Here is a 19,686-nt window from a genome sequence, read left to right as displayed (position 1 = left end):
TCTTCTGACGTCAGCACTGAGGAAACTTTGACTTTAAGTTTATCAACAGTATGTCAGTTCAGGCCCGGTGGTGTAACGACCAAGTACCATATATCGATATGATTTCAATGAAGATATAAATTTAACACGTTTATATTGATATAGGGTCAAGCTGCGTTATATGACACATACCAGTGTTCATCTCTCCTCTGTCACTCTGCACAGCTCCGCCCCCTCACTCACAAGTTCTCCACCAACACCGTTTAGAGCCGTAGCCTGACATGCACCTCCTGCACGTCCTGGTGACTAAACCATTTCCCTCAGTGGAAACAAAGCTTTGATTTACTTTAATTTCACTGGTCGCAGGAGCACCAGGCTGAGCAAAGCACCCCAGACGTCCCTCTCCTCAGCGACGCTTTCCAGCTCCTCCTGGAGGACCCTGAGGTGTTCCCAGGCCAGATGAGATGTATAATCCCTCCAGTGTGTTCTGGGTCTGCCCCGGGGCCTCCTACCAGTGGGACGTGCCCAAAACACCTCTAACAGGAGGCACCCAGGAGGATCCTGATCAGATGTTGAACCACCTCAACTGACCCCTTAAAATGTGAAGGAGCAGCGGCTCTACTCCGACCCTCCAGATGTCTACCCAGAGCTCATGACCATAGGTGAGGGTTGGGACGGAGATGGACCAGGAAATTGAAAGCTTTGCCTTCCAGCTCAGCTCTAGTCACTGTCCGGACCAAATATGAAGTATGGACTGTGCCTGGAGAGGTGCAAGTTTGCCTCCTGAGGTGCCCCTGAGCAAACACCCATCCATGGGCAGCCCCTTCATTCGACGTCTCTCCATTTAATGCGTGTATGTGTGTGTGTGACAACAGACTGAAAACATTTCCCCTCGAGGATTAATAAAGTATTTCTTCTTCATCTTAAATGCCTTATATCCTGCAGGGTAGTTTCATTTATAATTAATAATATAATACATCATCATTTATTATTTGATTATATTTTGTATTATTAATCTACGTTTTCAAAGTAACTGAAGCAGACAAACACAGGTTGTTGAGTAAGAGTATAAAGTTTCCCTCTGGATGTAGAGCAGCATCTTTCTATGCTTCAAAACCAACATCCATCGTCCATCATCCCAGAATGCTGACATACTTGTTTCAGTGTTTTAAGAGTATTTCTAACAATAAAATGATCTTTTATTTCCTGTGGTGACATTGCATTATTTGTGAGAGGCATGGTCGAAAAGAGCGGGCTCACATCCTTTTCTTTTCTTTTTCCAAAAAAAGTAGAATTAGGGTCGTTTTTAACCGGTTCAGTGATGTTTCTAATCTGTGAAGCTCAGTGATAATACATTAGGAAAGACTGAGGAACGTTTCAATCTAAAGCAGCGGAAGACCTCGGTGATCTGTCTGGAACTTATTTCCACACCTTTTAGGCCTCTGACGTCAGAGTCTTTAATTTTAAAGGTAAATAAGATACCAGAGTGCATCACAAAAGCATCAGACTTGTTCCTTCAGAGGTCCGGGCTAAGCCCCCAATGTCCTCAGGTCCTAGAAACGCCCTGTTTCAGATGATCCCCGACATGAAACTGGAGCCTGTTGTGATGTCAGATGTTACTATAGCTGCTGAGAGCTGTCTGGAAAACAGACGATCATGTTGTCGCTTTAAATGTGAGCTGATGTAAATGTTGGCATTGACCTCCTGCTGCTGAGTGAGCGCTGATTTCAGCAGTTGGAACATTTAAAGTTCTGTTAAAGTCACGAAGCTCTAAATATCTCCAGTGTCACTGCAGACAGTCCATAACATTTGTTTCTAAAATGCGGTCATCTCTGCAGCGTCTGTCCTCGTCCAGGTCACCTCCACATCTCTGATTTTCCCTCTCTCATCAGCGTGCTGTGACCTTTGACCTCCTCACTGTTGGTTTCTGTAAAGTCTGATATTAATGAAGTGAAGCTTGTTTCCTCCGTTGACCTGCGGTCTGTGTGTTTGTGTTGTTGTTGTTGTGTTTGTATGGAGGGATTTTCTCTCATTTCTCTGGTCTCTGTCTCCCCCTGCCTGTCTCTCTGCTGCTCTGCTTCCTGTCTGTCTCTCTGCTGAGACTCAGTCTGAACGTTTGGGTGATCGCTGTCCTCCTCTCTCTGAACGTCTCTCCGGGGTCAGAGCAGGACGGGGAGCTTCCTGTTCTTCACAGCTCGTCAGCTGGGGGACTTTTGAGTCTGACATCAGGTGGAAGTGCCGATGTTTTGGTCCAGTTTCTCTCCTGAAAGGCTGCAGGTGGACGCTGTTCAAATGTCCAGCCGACCAACAGTCAGACGCTCACAGGTCTTTAGCTCAGTGGTTCTTAAAGTGGGCACGAAAGATCTGTTCAAAGATTTGTTTTAAATAAGACTTTGCCAAAATATAAATATATATATTATTTGATTTACACAACATTATTGCACAGATTAAAGACACTGACACAACAAAATGTGTCTAACCAGGAGTGCAACAAGCAGTAAAGTGCAGAATGACATACAAAATAAATATAGATGGCAAATAGAATGAAGTAAATAATAATACATGTAATAAACAGCAAGGCATATGAGCATATTTAGAGTAAGATATGTAGAGTATGAGCAGTATGATCATGTGCAGCAGTTACAGCCGGCAGTGCAGGTGTGAGTACAAGTTATGCTGATTAAATTAAATACTTTGTTTTGTTGTGTTTTCAGACATCAAAATGTAATGAATAAGTACACAACCACAATTTACAGTTAGACTGCATCTGATCGCAGCTAATCTTTCCTTCTCTTGACTTTTTCATCTGTTAGACATATCCACTGTCAGGACGTGACAGAGAAATGTATAATCCTGAGGTGAAGGGTTTAGAAATTAACCATAATAATAATGATAATAATAATGATAATGATACTAATAGACACACTGACTCTCAAAGTCTTCAGGCGGTGAGTTCCAAAAAGAATTGTAAGTCCAGTCCTGAGGATATTTCCTGAAGCAGGGTTCCTGTGGATCCTTTAAAAGTCTTTAAAATGTAAAATCTCAAAATAATTGATAACATCTATTTTTACACCTCCAGGCTGGTGATAGCTATGACCATCCATCTGTACATCTCATTGTCCTGAACGCGATATCTCGAGAGCGCCTCGAGGGACTTTCTTCCAACTTGGCACAAACGTTCTCTGGCCTCAAGGATGACCTGGTTAAATTTTGGGAGTCAAGGTCACTGTGACCTTGCATCTGTCTCATTCTTGTGAACACAACATCTCAGTAACACCTTGAGGAAAGGTATTATTTGGCACAAACATTCACTTTGAGTGAAAGATAAACTGATTTGAATTTGGTGGTCGGAGGTCATAGTTCAAGGTCACTGTGACCTTGTCCATCACATTCTCGTGAACACTGTATCGTAAGAACTCCTGGAGGGAATGTTTGAAATATAGCACAAACATCCACTTGAACTCAAGGATGAACTTATTAGTCTTTGGTGGTCAAAGGTCAAGGTCACTGTGACCTTGTGTTCCTCTCATTCTCATGAACTCAATATCTCAAGAAGGCCTTTAGGGAAAGGTCAAAGGTCATTGTGGCCCCACAAAGCATGTTTTTGTCCATAACTCAGGAATTCATAAAATAATTCTGACCAAACTTGACACAAATGTCTAACAGGATAAAATAATGAAGGTCAAAAGGTCAAAGGTCAGCTTGACTGTGACATCATCATGTTTTAACGTCATATCTCAGGAACAGAAGAGGAGACATTTTGTCAGATACTGAATTGGTGACTCTAATCTTGAAACTGTGCTGATTGTATAGATCTTCTGTGTGTGAAGCATCCATGTTTTCACTGACATGGATGGAGACTGTCAGAGACACTGGACTGGTGGGAGGAGTCATACAACCACAGGGTGGACTGGTGGGCGGAGTCATACAACCACAGGGTGGACTGGTGGGCGGAGTCATACAACCACAGGGTGGACTGGTGGGCGGAGTCATACAACCATGGGGCGGTGATTTTAGTTAAACATGTTTTTTTCTCTTTGTGTGTGAGTATTTTTCCACAGTCCAGTTTGGAGTTGTTTTCCTTTGACTTTCAGACATTATGAGCCATTTTTAGCGTTTCAGAATCATTTCTGTGAAACACTATAAAAAGCCTTCGGTTGGTGTTTCATCGACTTTGCAGCTGTGGGATATTGATAATGTAAATAAGCTCCAGTGTATTAAACAGTTTTGTTTTTTTCTTACCTAAGAAGTCCGTTAGAGATGATCAGCTTTCTTTCCTTAACTAAGGAAAAATAATACCTTAAATAAAGTCCTTATCTGAAGAACTTAAGATGCTTCAGTCTGATGTGGTTGTTGTTTTTCAATGACGTCTGTCTCTAGTCTTTAGCTCTGACTGTAATGTGACACTGTTATTTAACCTTAACCATCTCTCTCCAGGACCCTCTGGATCCCGGTCGCTGCGTGATGGTGATCCGTTCTCTGGTTCCTGGCGGTTCAGCAGAGCGTCACGGCGGTTTGCTTCCCGGAGACCAGCTGGTGTCAGTCAACCAGACCCAGTTGGACCTGCTCACGCTGGGCCAGGCTGTGGAGGTCCTGAAGTCTGCCCCACCCGGCACAGTCCGCCTGGGCATCCGCAAGCCTCTGGTGGTGGTACGTCTGCGCCTCGTGGTTTTTGATGAATTAATGTTTCTGCAGCTGCAGCTTCGTGTGTGGCTGAGAGTCTGATGTGTTTGTGCAGGTGGAGGGAGTCGAGAGGAGCAGCCAGGTGTGTCTCAACAACACAGAGCTACCTGTAGCAAAGGTAACACAGCAACACAATACACGTCTCTACATTGTGCAGTGAAATGGTTAGTTGCTTCTCCAGTAATGTGCTTAAAATACAAATTTAAAATGCGTATTTACAACTGAAAAAACATAAACAGCAAGCATTAGATTTTCTGTGCAAAATGAAATATGAAATGTAGTGAAGAAAATATGTTAAATATGGTGCAAATAAAGGGACGTGGGACGTAGTGGAGGTGATCGTCAGCAACATCAGAGGTGTCGTCTGTCAGAAGTCTCGGCAGCGTCAGCGTTCAGGATGTTTGGTAATCCTCCTGTCCTTTGGTCTGTTATGGGGCGTCAGTTTAAAGGAGGACTGTGGCATTTTATTTTGCTCAATAACGCACTGCGCCGCACCAGACCAATAAACACTCCGGCCTGTCAGTGATGTAATGGGAGTCGCTTGTCCGAAAGACAAATGACAGCTGGTTGGTAAGAAACAATTAAAAATATTTAAGGCGAGAAATAGGCAGCACAGTAACAGAATCTTCGTTTGTATTTGATCAGCACTGTCTGCTTTTACCGTTTGATCAGAGTCTGGTCAAGATAAATGTGACACTTTCTAATGTCACAATGGAGGGACAACTACGCAGGTTGATTTTAGCGCTGCTCATCGTGGACTATATTGCTGTCATTGTTCATTTTAGTCAAACCATACAGTTTGAAAACGAGGCGCGGCTCCAACTACCCATGTGGTAGCAGCTAGATGGCGTATCAGTGCAGCATGGGTGGTTGTCTTTGCCTTGACGCTGACCAGTTGTTATTTAAATGACAGTGTTCTGTCTGTAGCCTGACGCTATCTATCATGATGTTTGGTTCGTGGGTTGCCTCTTTGTTGTTGACGTGGAACAGTGATGTTACGGTCTTGTCAATACTGAGCTTGAGGCGCCATTTCTTCAGGTATGAAGACAGGATGTTCATGTTTTCAGAGAGGCCCCCTTTTACTGCTTCCCAGGATGGGTAGCCGTAGCCGTACTTCCTTGATTGCGTTGCAGGTAGGTCGTAGATAGATGTTGAACAGCATAGGTGCCAGCACTGAGCCCTGCGGGACACCGAGGTTATGTTCATGTGTTTGCAAGCCTAAATACTTAGAGCAATAAAGTACAATTGAAATACGAAATGGTCTCAAATAAATTTCCACTTACTAGGTATTTTTAGGGCTTTCTGCTGCCTGTTAAACTCTTCATCAAAACCAGCTCAGTTTGTCCTCGTCTGAATCGAAGGGTTAAGGAAGGACGGTGTCGTCTGCTGTAACTCTGCTGTGATTTTGGGCTTTAAGAAGTTCATATCTGACACCAGAGACTGGTAATCTCTCTCTCTCTCTCTCTCTCTCTCTCTCTCTCTCTCTCTGAGATGTTAATCAAGTCACTCCAGACTAATTGGACCATTAAGATTTTCTGCTCTTCCACATCATTCACTCCCTTCTCCTCCTCCTCCTCCCACCCTCTTCCCTCCGTCTCTCCTCATCTTCAGCAGTTAAATCTCTCCTCTCTCGTTCTTTATCTCGGCCCTCTTAACTCATTTCACCTCAGTTTGTTTTATTGGTGCAGATATCAGAGGAACAGCGCTGCCAAGACATTTCACTATCAAGAAAAATAAATAGAGAAATAAGCAGATGTAAATAAATATGTGGATCGTGACAGGAATGGAGTTCAGACTGGATTTATGTCTCTGCTGTGGAACAAGACGACACAAAAAACTGATGGAAGAAAACCTGATGAGACAAATTCTTCAGTTCATATGCTAATTATGATAAAAGTTCACACAAATGTTGTGAGATAGGATAAAACAGAGTAAAATGATGAAGTGATGGCAGCTTGAGGGAATTTCTTCAAATTTGGCACAAACATTCACGTAGACTCAATGATCAACTGATTAGATTTTGGTGATCAAAGGTCAAGATGACTGTGACCTTGTCTGTCTCATTTTTGTGACAGAAGTTCTTCAAATTCGGCACAAACGTTCATTTGGATCCAACAATAAATTGATCGGATTTCGGTGATCAAAGACCAGGCTCAGTGTGACCTTGCATCTGTCTCTTTCTCATGAACATATCTCAAAAACACCTTAAGGTAATTTCTAATAAATTTAGCATGAACATTCACTGGGACTGAAGAATAAACTAACTTGAATTTTGTGGTTGAAGGTCAAAGGTCACTGTGACCTCATCATGTTCTGCATAGAATGTATTACGAGATTAAACTTGTGATTTTAGGAGAAAAAAAACCAATTAGAACAATTAAATCAGTCAATCAATTTTATGTATAAAACTCAATATCACAAATCACAATTTACCTCAGAGGCTTTACAGCACACAACATCCCTCTGTCCTTTGGACCCTCGATAAATAGCCGATAGTAACCAGTAGCCAGTAGACGGGCAGGCAGAGGATCAAAGTCTGATCAGTCATGAGATAGGGATCAATATTTTTTGCCGATCATATGAGACACAAGAGACAAATGTTGAGGTTAACACACCAAACATGTGAATCAGTCACATCATCAGATTTAAACACCAGAGCTGAAGACCTTACTGCCAGTTCCAGGTGTGTCGGTCAGCTCCAGCAGCACCACAGAGAGAGTTACGTTTAAGAACAGGACTGTGTGTCGGCGTCAGCTCCTGATCCCCGCTGCTTTCAGGCAGCCTCAGGACGCAGAAGCAGAAGGTAGTCTTTATGAATGTGAACACACTGAAGATGATAACTCACAGTAGCACCCAGATGTGCTGATCACTGGCAGCACCATTCTATAACGCAGTCTGTATATGACACAACAACCTTCAGGGGATACTTTTCCTGGCGGCACACTGGCTGAAGTGGAGCGGTGTAGATAAATAAAAAGTGAAAACACTGAATAGTTTCCGGGTGGTAACGTGTTACGTGACATTGTAAATGTAATAATATCATCTGACATCTTGTAGGTAACAGGTTATATTACTTTAGCATTGCTGATACGTATATTACTGTCCCCGCAAACGCTGTCTGTACACACGTTGTGGCTTTTTATACCGTGTGACCGACTTTGCGGTTTTAACCTGTGACTGTTTTTCTCCTAAAATTACAACTTTAAACTCGTAATATTTGGACTTTATTCTCTAAGTCTAAATTCTTTTTGTCTTAATCACGGCCCTGATCCCCCTTCGTACTCTGTCCTTGTTGGCAACAGTTTAAAAAAAGAAGCCAGCGCTGAGAAAAAAAACAGACGCCATGCGGACACAGGCCTTTAGTTGCCTTATAAATGGAGACACGGTGCAGCTCTCTGCACCAGTTCTTCTTCTTTGACTCAAGGCTGAACTTTCCAGAAATCTTTTTGTGATATCCTGCTCACGGACGGATGGACATACAGAGAGACGAGTGGACGGACAGACGGGACTGAAACAGGATGTTTGTGTTGGGGATAAATCAGCGTATCGTCGGCAGTTGCGATGAACGCACTTCTCTTGAGGAAGTCACTTTGTCTTTCCGTCTTTTTTCTCTCCTTTTGTTTCACCTCACCTCTGTCGTCTCTCCTCCTTCACCTCCTCCTTTACCTCTTTCCTCTCTCATCTCTCCTCTTTCATCTCCTCCTCTCTTTCACCTTCCTTCACCCTCTCCCTCTCTCCTTAATCTCTCCTCTCCCTCCTCTCTGTCTCTGTGAGGCTGCTGACTCAGCGGGATGGCTGGATGGTATAAAGTGCTCTATCAGCTCAACCAGCAGCATCTCTCTCTTAAGTGAGTCGGGGGGGTGGGCTGGGGGGCTGGGGGGTTGGGGGGTACTCTGAGGACACTTTGGTCCTCCAGCGTCGGTACACCCAGTACTGCAGTACTCACAGGAAATACTCCTGCAGTACTGTTGAGGACAGGAGGTCCTCCGCAGCTCTGCTCTCTGATATCAGAATATTCACATGTAAATAAAACCTCTCTGTAGTTTATGGTCACGGCGTTACTGTGAAAGTGGAATCATTGGTGTGTTTTTGGAAAAGCGAGCAGCTGTGAAATGTGGAAATGTAAAAAAGAATATGATGAGTTTTTGCTTCTGCGTCCAGAAATCTGCAACAAACGTGGTTTCAGTCAACAGATTTTTGTTATTAGAATCCCTCAGAACATGTTGAGGATATCAACACGGCTGTTTGTTCTGAGAGAGATTATTAATCTCAAACAGGACTCCTGGAATTATTTTTGTGATTACATTTTTGCATTTCTGTCTTTATTACTCAGTACAGCAGTCTCATCGTGTTCTCTCCAGTTATTAAGATCCTTATCTCGAAGATACAGATCTGAACAAGCTGAGAGTGCAGGATGATAATGTGTGTGGTGTTAATTTGGGTGTGCACGTTATTATCTCGTGAGTTATTATGTGTTTTATATGAATATCTTGAGGGCACGCGTTATCTTATGTACACAAGACAACACAGTAAATGAGTGCAACATAACATTTTTTGTGCAGCATGAATTCAGGGTTTCTGTGGATCCTTCAAAGGCACTGATTTCATTTATCTAAAAATAAGGCCTTAACTGGTATTAAAACACCTTAAATTCATCTTTTTAAAAAGTAATGGCTCACATCTTTTTTTTTTTTTTTTTTTTGAAAATAATTTACACAGTGCCTCTCACATTATTGTCAGCTAGCTGTCACCGTACCCCGACGACACAGGAAGTGCATATTCAATGAAAATGGACTTTTTAAGTAAGATTTCTCAATATGGCGTGACCAGTACGTTTTCAAGGCTGGGCGTATTTTATGCTAAAAGATTTTAAGCGCGACACACTGATGATCGAGGCAGTGGAACCCCACCTGCAGAGAGAGAAACAAAAAATCAACAAACAAACTTCCAACAGTTCCAGATGTGTTCGTCTGTGTTACAGTGAGCCTCGTAACTATGGCGGTCCGTGTTTTTGTTTTTTTCCTTCAGCTGTGTAAAGTTGGTCTTAAATTGTGTAAATTGAGTGAAATTAAAACGTGTTTAAAAGTCTTAAATCTGAACCTGACGCTGTAGGAACTCTGGATTTATGCAAAACAAAGTTTATGTTCCACATCTTTGTATAAAAAAAGATGAAAGTCTTCTGCTGTCTCTTATTGCACTCTACTGTCTCCTGCTGTCTTCTATTGTCTCCTGCTGCACTCTACTGTCTCCTGCTGTCTTCTATTGTCTCCTGCTGCACTCTACTGTCTCCTGCTGTCTTCTATTGTCTCCTGCTGCACTCTACTGTCTCCTGCTGTCTTCTGTTGTCTCCTGCTGCACTCTACTGTCTCCTGCTGTCTTCTATTGTCTCCTGCTGCATTCTACTGTCTCCTGCTGTCTTCTATTGTCTCCTGCTGCATTCTACTGTCTCCTGCTGTCTTCTATTGTCTCCTGCTGCATTCTATTGTCTCCTGCTGACTTCTGTTGTCTCCTGCTGCACTCTACTGTGTCACTCTCTGTCCTCCTGCAGTATCTGCAGCCGTCCTCTGCGCTGCTGCCATTTTATTTCCTGTTTTATATGCAGCCCATTTGGCTGAAGAGGGTTTTTCACAGCCCACAGGTCTCTGATGGGTTTCCATAAAGACAGCCGGGTCGGCGCTGTCACTTCACCGCCGGATCGTTCTCTGTCACGCCAGCCCCGCTGACCAGAGAGAGACCCCCGTTACACATCCACACCTCGTTAACTTTTAGAGGTCATATGTAGAAGAGTGCTGCTGCTGTAGTTACAGGCTGCGATCACATTATTCTGATCTTCTCTGTGCAGATAAAGAGCTGCAGCGAGTCACAGGTCACACCCATTCAGACGTGAATAACAAGAGAAAAGACAACAAGCTTTACAGTCAGCAAACAGCAGAGAGCTGTCACACAACACAGTGACACCAACCATCAACTTTTACTCTGCTGTTGTAAAAGAAACGTCTGTTACTGAGCTCACTTCAACTCTTTTACTGTTCACTTTATTGATTGTTACACACTCTGGACAGGTTTCTGATTTCAGCTGAACAGACGAGGACGTGGGGTTGACTCAGCTCACCTGATTTATGTCGACATGTAAAGTCTTATGCACGTTTCTGGAAGGCTCCTGACAAACACACAGGTCTGAAAAATAAAAATCAACACATCATCAGTAATTGGTTCTCAGTTTAAACTGTGACAGAAACTGAACAACATTAAAAGGATGAATCGTTGAACACGTTTTTCATAAATGACCAGTTGTAGACATTTATAAAAGAAGCAGAAACAAACAGGCCTGCTGATTTTAAACACTGAATAAAGATGTCTCATGTCACAAATCAGTGTTTCCTCTGTGCTTCCCAGCACAGCTACACTCACAGATAACTGAGCCTCCTACCTGCCTGTCAAACGCCATCAACCCACAAACCTTCTCCAGTCCGGACTGAGTGGAGTCCTGCGGGGTGAAGCTGTGAAGGCTGCGAGCGGAGCTAGCTGCTAACAGCCACCGCTGCAACTAACAAACTCCACAAATCCATTCAGCAGCTCCACCATCCACAGTCAGACACACACGGCTGATTATTTACTGCTGAGTTACAGCTCACAACTCGCACCAACCCAAACATCCTGGTGCAGACTATTTACTGGAGTTTGCCAACCTGTCGCTCATCAGGCATCTGAAGATCATTACAAGCTGTCAGTGTCCGACAGTCCACCACCAACATTTACATCACGTCTCGTCAACAAAAATGAAACATAAATTCTGTCATAGCTTTTATAATCAAGATCTGTTTTTAGCTCGTCATCGTCTCGTTTTTGTCATTGAAAAAAAGGCGGTTGACGAAAATTTTTTGTCATAGCTTTCGTCAACAGAATGAACACTGGTTGGCTGTATTTCCTCCTGTGTCTCCAGCAGTGGGAGAGATGTGTGTAATATGCAACAAACAGCGGTGATCATCATCTGTGCGCCACATCGCCATGGACCAGATGCACCAAGGGGCGCAGCCCGCTCCGCCGAACCTGTCGAGCACCAGACGCCAGACCACTGAAATAAAAGAAGGAAGAGAAGAAGGAGAAGTGGTGCGAGGAAACATGTCGGTCCTTAGCATGTTAGAAATCTTTTAGATTAAAAGATATGTTAGGTTTTTTGCAGAAGAAATTTAGATTTTAATCGTGCTCAGGCCCAAAACTGCCGAAATGTTTCAGGCCGGGGTCGGGCTTGGACAGAAACTGTGCAGGGCTCTCACAGAGCTCTAACTTGGCGTGCAAAGGCCTTTAGTCTCAGCTGTAGTTCAGATGTCATTTACACCTCCAGATGTGATCTAACTGGTCCAATCATAAGTTTCTCCTGATCCAGATCAGCAGGTGGAGATCGAGTCTGAAACATCTTTATCACCACTTATCACTGATCAACATTTTAATTGATTGGACCGTAGATGCCACTGCAGTGAGTCCAGATCCCAACATGAAGCAGCACGCTGAGACTCTGCAGAGAGAGCGAGCGACTCGTCATCCCAACTGTCCTCATCGTCTAATGGCAGAGATATTAAATGACAACGTCTTTAAATCTTATGAATATGAGGCCAGGCAGTCACAGCCAATACACATCAGTCTGCAGAACATCCTGTTAGCGTTATGAGCTCTCTGCTGCTGCCGCCGTCTGCTCCTCACCTCCATTATATGGCCCTGATGGGCCGGCTTCCCAGGCCCAAATTAAAAGAAGAGGAACAGAGTCCTTGACGATGAGGCCTCGTCGATGGAAATTAGCCTAAGTGTTGTCATTAATATTTCCCGGCGCGGGCTAATGTCTGCATCGTAATGTTAAGAACAGGATATCCCCTCAGTATCTGCTGAGGAAGGCTCTTTGGGGAGTTGGAGAAAACCTTTATGTGTTCAGAGATGAAGGCTAATGTTCAAAGTAAGTCAAGTTTTAGATTTAGTGTCAGCTGCGGTTTTTCAGTTTCTTCACTGAGGAGATGACAGCTTGAAGCTCCTGGGTCCTACAGCCTGCCGAGTCCTCTCAGTTACCTCACAGCCAGCTTGTCCAAAAAACATAAAAACCAACATGCAGCGTACTGATGGAGCCGTCTGGATGAGTCACAGTATGGATTTGTTTTCATCTTTTTGGCTTTTCCCCAGTTAAATCTCTCTGGCTGCGTATCAAAGTGAGTCTCAGATTTAATTTAAAGTATTTGTAAAAAGAAGAGAAGAGCCTCTCCTGCACGCAGGCTCGATGTTTGACATGTTGCTGTGTGTCCTTACTAAACACAATATATTGTATCTATGGACTGTGGAAACACCAGCCTGAGTCCTGGAGTTGATCTTTCTGCTTCATATTCAAAACGAGCTGTTCAGCAACTTCAGCTCGTTCAGGATGCTGCTGCTCAGGTCCTGACAGAAACCAGGAGCTATGACCACATTACCTCAGTTCTAAAATCCTTACACTGGTTACCTGTCACTCAGAGAATTGATTTTAAAATCCCCTGCTTGTGTATAAATCACTCTCTGGCTCAGCACCCAAATTTATGTCTGTACAGTAGCAGTTCAGACCCTGAGGCCAGCCGACTGACCGTCCCAAGAGTCACAACTAAACGTGGCGAAGCAGCGTTTTGTTTTCACGCAGCACAAACCTGGAACAACCTGCCACATGACGTCAGACAGCCCCGACTGCAAACTTATTTTTAAACTCCATTTAAAATCATCTTTTTTAACTTTTGCTCATTTTAATAGTGATTTTTTAAATTGTAAATCATAATGTTTTTTTTCCTTTTATCTCTTTACTCTTTTATTGTAAATCTGTGTCCTTTTATTATGTTTTGAATGTTATTGGTCTGTAAACCACGTAGAGTTTCTCTGCTGTATGAAATGTGCCGTACAGATAAAGCTGCCTTGCTTATTTGTCTCATACTTTAGATTTTAGAAATGTACAACCCCAATTCCAAAAAAGTAAATAAAACCAGAATGAAATGATTTGCAAATCATTTTAGTTTCCAGTGAAAAACACACGAGCTCTCATCATATTAAATGACTGGTATTAACTGTGTTTTCCAGTTCCATCAGGAAGTGAACAAACTGCCGAAACTTGATTTTGAGGTTGAGTTATTTAAAACGTGATTTAATAAATTTTATCACGTTTGTGTTTCAGGGTTTCTATGACAGCTCCGTCCTGCCTGAACACTTCCGTCAAGAAGAGGAGGAAGAGGAGGAGCCAGAGCTGATCCTGGACGGAGGTCTACCTCGATATACCTCCTCCTCTCTGACCTCTGACCTCCTGCCTGTGGAGGAGGGCAGGGAGATGGCCGTGGACGAGGAGCTGGAGCTGGAGGTGGAGATGGAGGAAGAGAAGGCAGAGGAGGAGAAGGAGGAGGTGAAGATGCCAGAGAAAGTGGAGGAGGGTGTGGGCTCCCTTCCGAGGAGACCTCCCCCGTCGTGGGAGGAGTGGAAGCTCAGCTCCATGGGCCGGACCAGAGGAGCAGAGGAGGTGAGGGTGTGGAGCGATGTCTTACCTGCAGAGAGAGCCGGGCCGTTTGTTAGAGACAGAACTTTATTTCTGATTCTTCTGTTTGATATTTGAAGCTGCAGATGAAGTGTAAACAAACTGAGATCAACGTGTCTTTTCTAAGAGACGCCTGTGGAGATGTAGACAGGAAACACAGGAGGTCAGAGGAGGAGGAATGACAGGGAAACAAAGACGTCTCAATGGAGTCGAACCAGCGACACTGCAGGACGCTGTTTTCATGTCAAGATCTCAAACCTTTATATACTTGCAGTTGTTTTCTGTAAAGCTCCAGTGTGTAGAGTTTAGTGTCGGGGTCGAGTGTCAGAAATTGAGTATGATATAATCAGATGAAAATCATAAGTGTTGTGTTTTCGTTCCCTCAGATTGAGATGTTTATATCCACACAGGGAGCAGGTCCTCGTCAACAGAGATCACCATGTTGCACCGCCATGTTTCTACGGTAGATCAGAAGGGACAAACCAAACACTGACTCTAGACTGAGACATTCATGTGTTCATGTCGGCCACTGTAGTTAACAGCTCCTGCGCAATGTGAGCATCAGAAAAACAGATTATTTTAACATGAAACTGCTTTATTCGGTGTTAATATCGGCTTAAATAACCCGGCGCCAGATGCATAAAGTGTGGATTCATGGCTACACATGTGTGTTCACACAACGGCAGAAATGTGCACATGCTTTGTTTTTGTCAGATTCGTAAAGCCGTGTGTACGCTGGGTGCATGTGCACGAGCCTCATTTCCACAGTTCACCATAAACCGATGTAGAAACCCTGCGTTCATGAATCCGTTGTAGATTTTTAGTAACAAGGTTTTTATGTGCAGATCTCACAGATTTACTGACACTTTATGAATGAGACCCAGTGAAATTAACAAACAACCCATCCATCTCTCAGATTATATTTAATCTGCTCCCTTCATCTCACCTGCAGCTTTCTCAGCTAAAACCATGCATCCACCTCGTCTGAAGAATGCGTGACTTGCCACATTTATAAACACCAGTGTATGTGTGGGGAAAAGGCGTACACAGAGTTTTTGTATGTACACATCGTGTTTGTTTCTGAGAGGAAGAGACCTCTGAGGATATTTCAGCTCCTCAACAATCAACACTGAAGGAATTCTGACCAGGAGAAGTTTCAGGTGGTTGTAATCTGTAATCTGTAATCTGTAATCCTCACTAATAGACGACATTGAATCCTGTTACTTACACACTCTTTGTTTTTACTTTTCCTTTACTTTCTACTGTACGTTTACAAAGCCTACATCTGGACCTTTAATATTTGGATCTAATTTGTGCATTTTGTATTATTTAATCCAGTGGTTCCCAACTGGTGGGTCACGGGTCCAATTTGAATGGACCGTAAGTGACTTGCGAACGTGTCAAGTTTGTAAAAAACACACCTTTATTCTGGAGTGCTGTTTCCTGCTGTAGAGTGAGTGACTAACGGGCAGCTACTTGACAGAGACAGCAAACTACCTCAGCAACATGGCCGACTGCAGGTGTGACGCTGAATATATTAAACTGTGACTGAGGATCTGGACCCCGCGGCTGCACCAGATGGAAACCACTGATTTAAACTGTTTTTGTTTTCTCTTTGCTCTGGTTTTCTGTATATGGGTCTATCATGATTTTACAAGGCAAGGCAAGGCAATGTTATTTATATAGCACCATTCATACACAAGACAATTCAATGTGCTTTACAAGAGAAATACATTAAAATAAAACATTAAAGGAACAACAGATCATTAAAAACAAAAGCTAAAAGCAGGACAATAAAAAGTTAAAACAGTGCAGAAAATGCATTTAAAAAGCAAACATAAAGCAACAGCAGACATATATAAAAACAATAGCTACAGATTATCCTAACAATAAGTTACATATCTAGTTCACTGGTAAGCTGCAGTAAATAGTAATGTTTTAAGCCCTGATTTAAATGAGTTGACAGTTTCAGCCGACCTCAGATATTCTGGAAGTTTGTTCCACAGGCGGGGAGCATAGAAACTAAAGGCTGCTTCACCTTGTTTGGTTTTGATCCTGGGAACACTGAGTAAACCTGTTCCAGATGATCTGAGGGGTCTGGATGCTTCATAACGTACAAGTATATCAGAGATGTATTTAGGCCCGAGACCATTTAGTGCTTAAGTAACAAGATTTTAAAGTCTATCCTTTGACACACAGGAAGCCAGTGCAGTGACTTAAGCACTGGTGTGATGTGCTCCACTCTCTTGGTGTTGGTGAGGACTCTGGCAGCAGCGTTCTGGACGAGCTGCAGTTGTCTGATTGATTTTTTACTCAGGCCTGTGAAGACACCGTTACAATAGTCCAGCCTGCTGAAAATGAAAGCATGAACAAGTTTTTCTGTATCTTGTTTAGACAGAAATTCTTTTATTCTTGCTATGTTTTTGAGGTGGCAGTAGGCTGACTTAGTCATTGTCTTAATGTGACTATTGAAATTTAGGTCTGAGTCCAGAACTACACCAAGATTTCTGGCTTGATTTGTAGGTTTTAGTGTCATGGCGTCAAGCTGAGCACTGACTATTGATCTTTGTTCTTTGGGGCCAAAAACAACCATCTCAGTTTTGTCTGTGTTTAGTTGTAGAAAATTCTGGCACATCCACGTATTGATTTCGTCAATGCACTTATTTAGCAGATGTAGGGGACTGTAGTCATCTGGTGACACTGTTATGTAAAGTTGTGTGTCATCTGCATAAGTATGGTAGGAGATGTTATGATATTCCATAATCTGAGCAAGAGGGAGCATATAGATGTTGAACAGTGGTTAACAATGGTTAACAATTTTCTCAGGAGCTCAGGAACTTTTCCTGGCTGAATCTTAATTTGAAACATTTGCAGGAAACGTTTCAGTTTCATTGTTTCAGTGACAATAAATAAACGGCATTCGAAAAACGAGGCAGTTGAGGTTAGGGGTGGTTATAAACAGAGGCCCCACCATGTGATATCATCACGATACTTAAGTCAATATTATTTGGATTTTAAATGTTTTGCAATACTGCTATTTATCACCATTTCTAACAGCTGATTATGTCCCTAAAACAAACTTTGTCAACATCTGTTTCATCTTAAAAAAAAAAGTTTTCAAACTATTCATTTCACTTTAATTTCTTTCTCTCTTTTTTTTAATCTTTTTATTTATTAATTTTTTTTTCAAGTAACAGAACTTTCCTCGCCATAGGACCCCCCAAAAATTACAGGTTTAAAAGCAAAGTAAAACCGAGGTCAACAATATTCTTAAGTCTATAATAATGGAAAAAAATAATTGAATAAATAATACATTTTTAAAAATGTAGTTAAATAAACATGAAACTAAGAATTACAAAGGGGAGTTGGATTTCCAACGGAGCAGGTTCAGTGACGGAGGAACACAGCGATGGTATGTTGAGTGATATTCCATCATAGTACAATCTATTTTATTGTTGTTTTTGATTTTTCTAGGATGTCTTTGTACAGCTGGTGAAGGGACTGCAGATAAATAAATGACAACAACCCATTCTATTCCATGAGATCCCCAGATATCGTGTAACTTGAGTCCATTTTCAGTTTCAGACATGCCGTCATTCATTCCATCGTGTGGAGTCTCTGTGTCCACTCGGTTATAGTTGGTGATTCTGCGTCTTTCCAGTTCACTGTCATCATCTTCAATCTTCTTGTGCTCTATCAGTCTTTAGGTACAACTCTTAACAAAAATATTTTTTGGGTCTACCTCCATAATTTTGTCAATTTCTTTTCTAACGCTTCCCCAGAACCCTTGAATCATTGGGCAGTCCCAAAACATGTGCGTGTGATCCCCAATTTCATCAACACAATGCTTCTGAGGTTTCTTTCATATATGACAATGATGAGGGGAGCATTGAAATATCTGATTGTTATTTTCCAATCAAACTCTCGCTGTACTGACCGTTGGTTCCTTTATGACAGTTGACACAAAGATCTTCCCATAAATTATCTTCAGTTACAGAATTTAATTCAAATTCTTGTTTTTCTTTGATGTTCCAGGTGTTTTGTAACACTTTATTTTTATTGCAGCAAAATCTATCTAGTGGACTGAAAAACAAAATTGATGTTATTATTCTAAGAGACTACAAAACGTTTTATTCGTGTTTTGATATACTTGCCGTTCGTCTGTTGAAACATTGCTATGCAAAATCTCTTGATACTATGCTGTATTGTTTTTATTTCACACCTCTTGTGGTGATTTAATTAGTGAGTGAAAACAACGCTGTTTTTAACCAGATGAATCGTGGTGTGTATGATTTGACTTGACTTACTTTGCCTTTATGTTAAAAGTTACAGTATTTGTGCATCAGTGTTTTCATGCACATCTCGACCCTCGACGTGCAGCTTTAAACCCTCTGTTAGTGCAGGTTAATGTGACATTTTCAGGAAGTTTTAGTTATTGTTTGACTGATTTCTGCCCTCAGACTCGGAGCAGAGAGAAGCAGGAGGAGCTCAGAGGGAGAGAAGAGAAGGAGGAGGAGGACGACGACCTGCAGAGATCAGACCGTGAAAGCATCGTGTCTTTAGGAAACCTGATTCTGGGTGAGAAACAGAACCTGAATCTTTATTATTGTCTTTTAAACTCAGAGAGCACCGGGGGGAGGGCGATATTATTTAAAGATTCGTGTGATTTTTAAGTCCACAAATGAACAACGCATTTCAAAAACTGTTATGATAGTATATACAGTGCCCTCCAAAAGTATTGGAACAGTGAGGCCAATTCCTTTATTTTTGTTGAAGACTGAAAATATTTGGGTTTGACATCAAAAGATGAATATGAGACAAGAGATCAACATTTCAGCTTTTATTTCCAGGTATTTACATCTGGATCTGATACACAACTTAGAAGATAGCACCTTTTGTTTGAACCCACCCATTTTTCATGAGAGCAAAAGTATTGGAACATGTGACTGACAGGTGTGTTTTGTTGCCCAGGTGTCTCCCAATTACATTGATTATTCAAACAATAAATAGCACTGAATGTCTGAGCTCAGTGTCAGATTGGGTACGATAGGTTTTGCCTGTGCAGACTGCATTTAGAGGTGGAACCAACATGAAAACCAGAGAGCTGTCTATGGGTGAAAAAGAAGCAATTGTGAATCTGAGAGAAGATGGACAATCAATCAGAGCCATTGCACAAACATTGGCCATAGCCAGTACAACCATTTGGAATGTCCTGAAGAAGAAAGAAACCACTGGTGTACTAAGCAACAGACGTCGAACAGGTAGACCAAGGAAAACATCAGCAGTTGATGACAGAAACATTGTGAGAGCTGTAAAGAAAGACCCTAAAACAACTGTTAGTGACATCAGCAACAACCTCCAGAGGGCAGGAGTGAAGGTATCACAATCTACTGTTCACAGAAGACTTCATGAACAAAAGTACAGAGGCTACACCAGAAGATGCAAACCACTCATTAGCAAGAAGAATAGGAAGGCCAGGCTGGAATTTGCCAAAAGGT

At 42.3% G+C, this 19,686-nt stretch overlaps 1 protein-coding gene across 4 annotated transcripts in view; it reads left to right on the top strand.

The window, feature by feature from the left end:
• patj (PATJ crumbs cell polarity complex component) overlaps nucleotides 1–19,686 on the top strand; it is a 223,032-nt gene that overhangs the window by 66,939 nt on the left and 136,407 nt on the right. For all 4 annotated transcript variants that reach the window (XM_078168435.1, XM_033621590.2, XM_078168433.1 and 1 more), the window contains exons 19-22: nucleotides 4,417–4,629; nucleotides 4,718–4,780; nucleotides 13,838–14,173; nucleotides 18,649–18,766. In XM_078168435.1, the coding sequence (XP_078024561.1) occupies nucleotides 4,417–4,629; nucleotides 4,718–4,780; nucleotides 13,838–14,173; nucleotides 18,649–18,766 (730 nt within the window). The remainder of the gene's footprint in view (nucleotides 1–4,416; nucleotides 4,630–4,717; nucleotides 4,781–13,837; nucleotides 14,174–18,648; nucleotides 18,767–19,686) is intronic.

Source organism: Epinephelus lanceolatus, chromosome 6 (assembly GCF_041903045.1).
Source record: "Epinephelus lanceolatus isolate andai-2023 chromosome 6, ASM4190304v1, whole genome shotgun sequence".
NCBI classification, from domain to species: domain Eukaryota; kingdom Metazoa; phylum Chordata; class Actinopteri; order Perciformes; family Serranidae; genus Epinephelus; species Epinephelus lanceolatus.
This window is presented reverse-complemented; position numbering and strand designations above follow the sequence as displayed.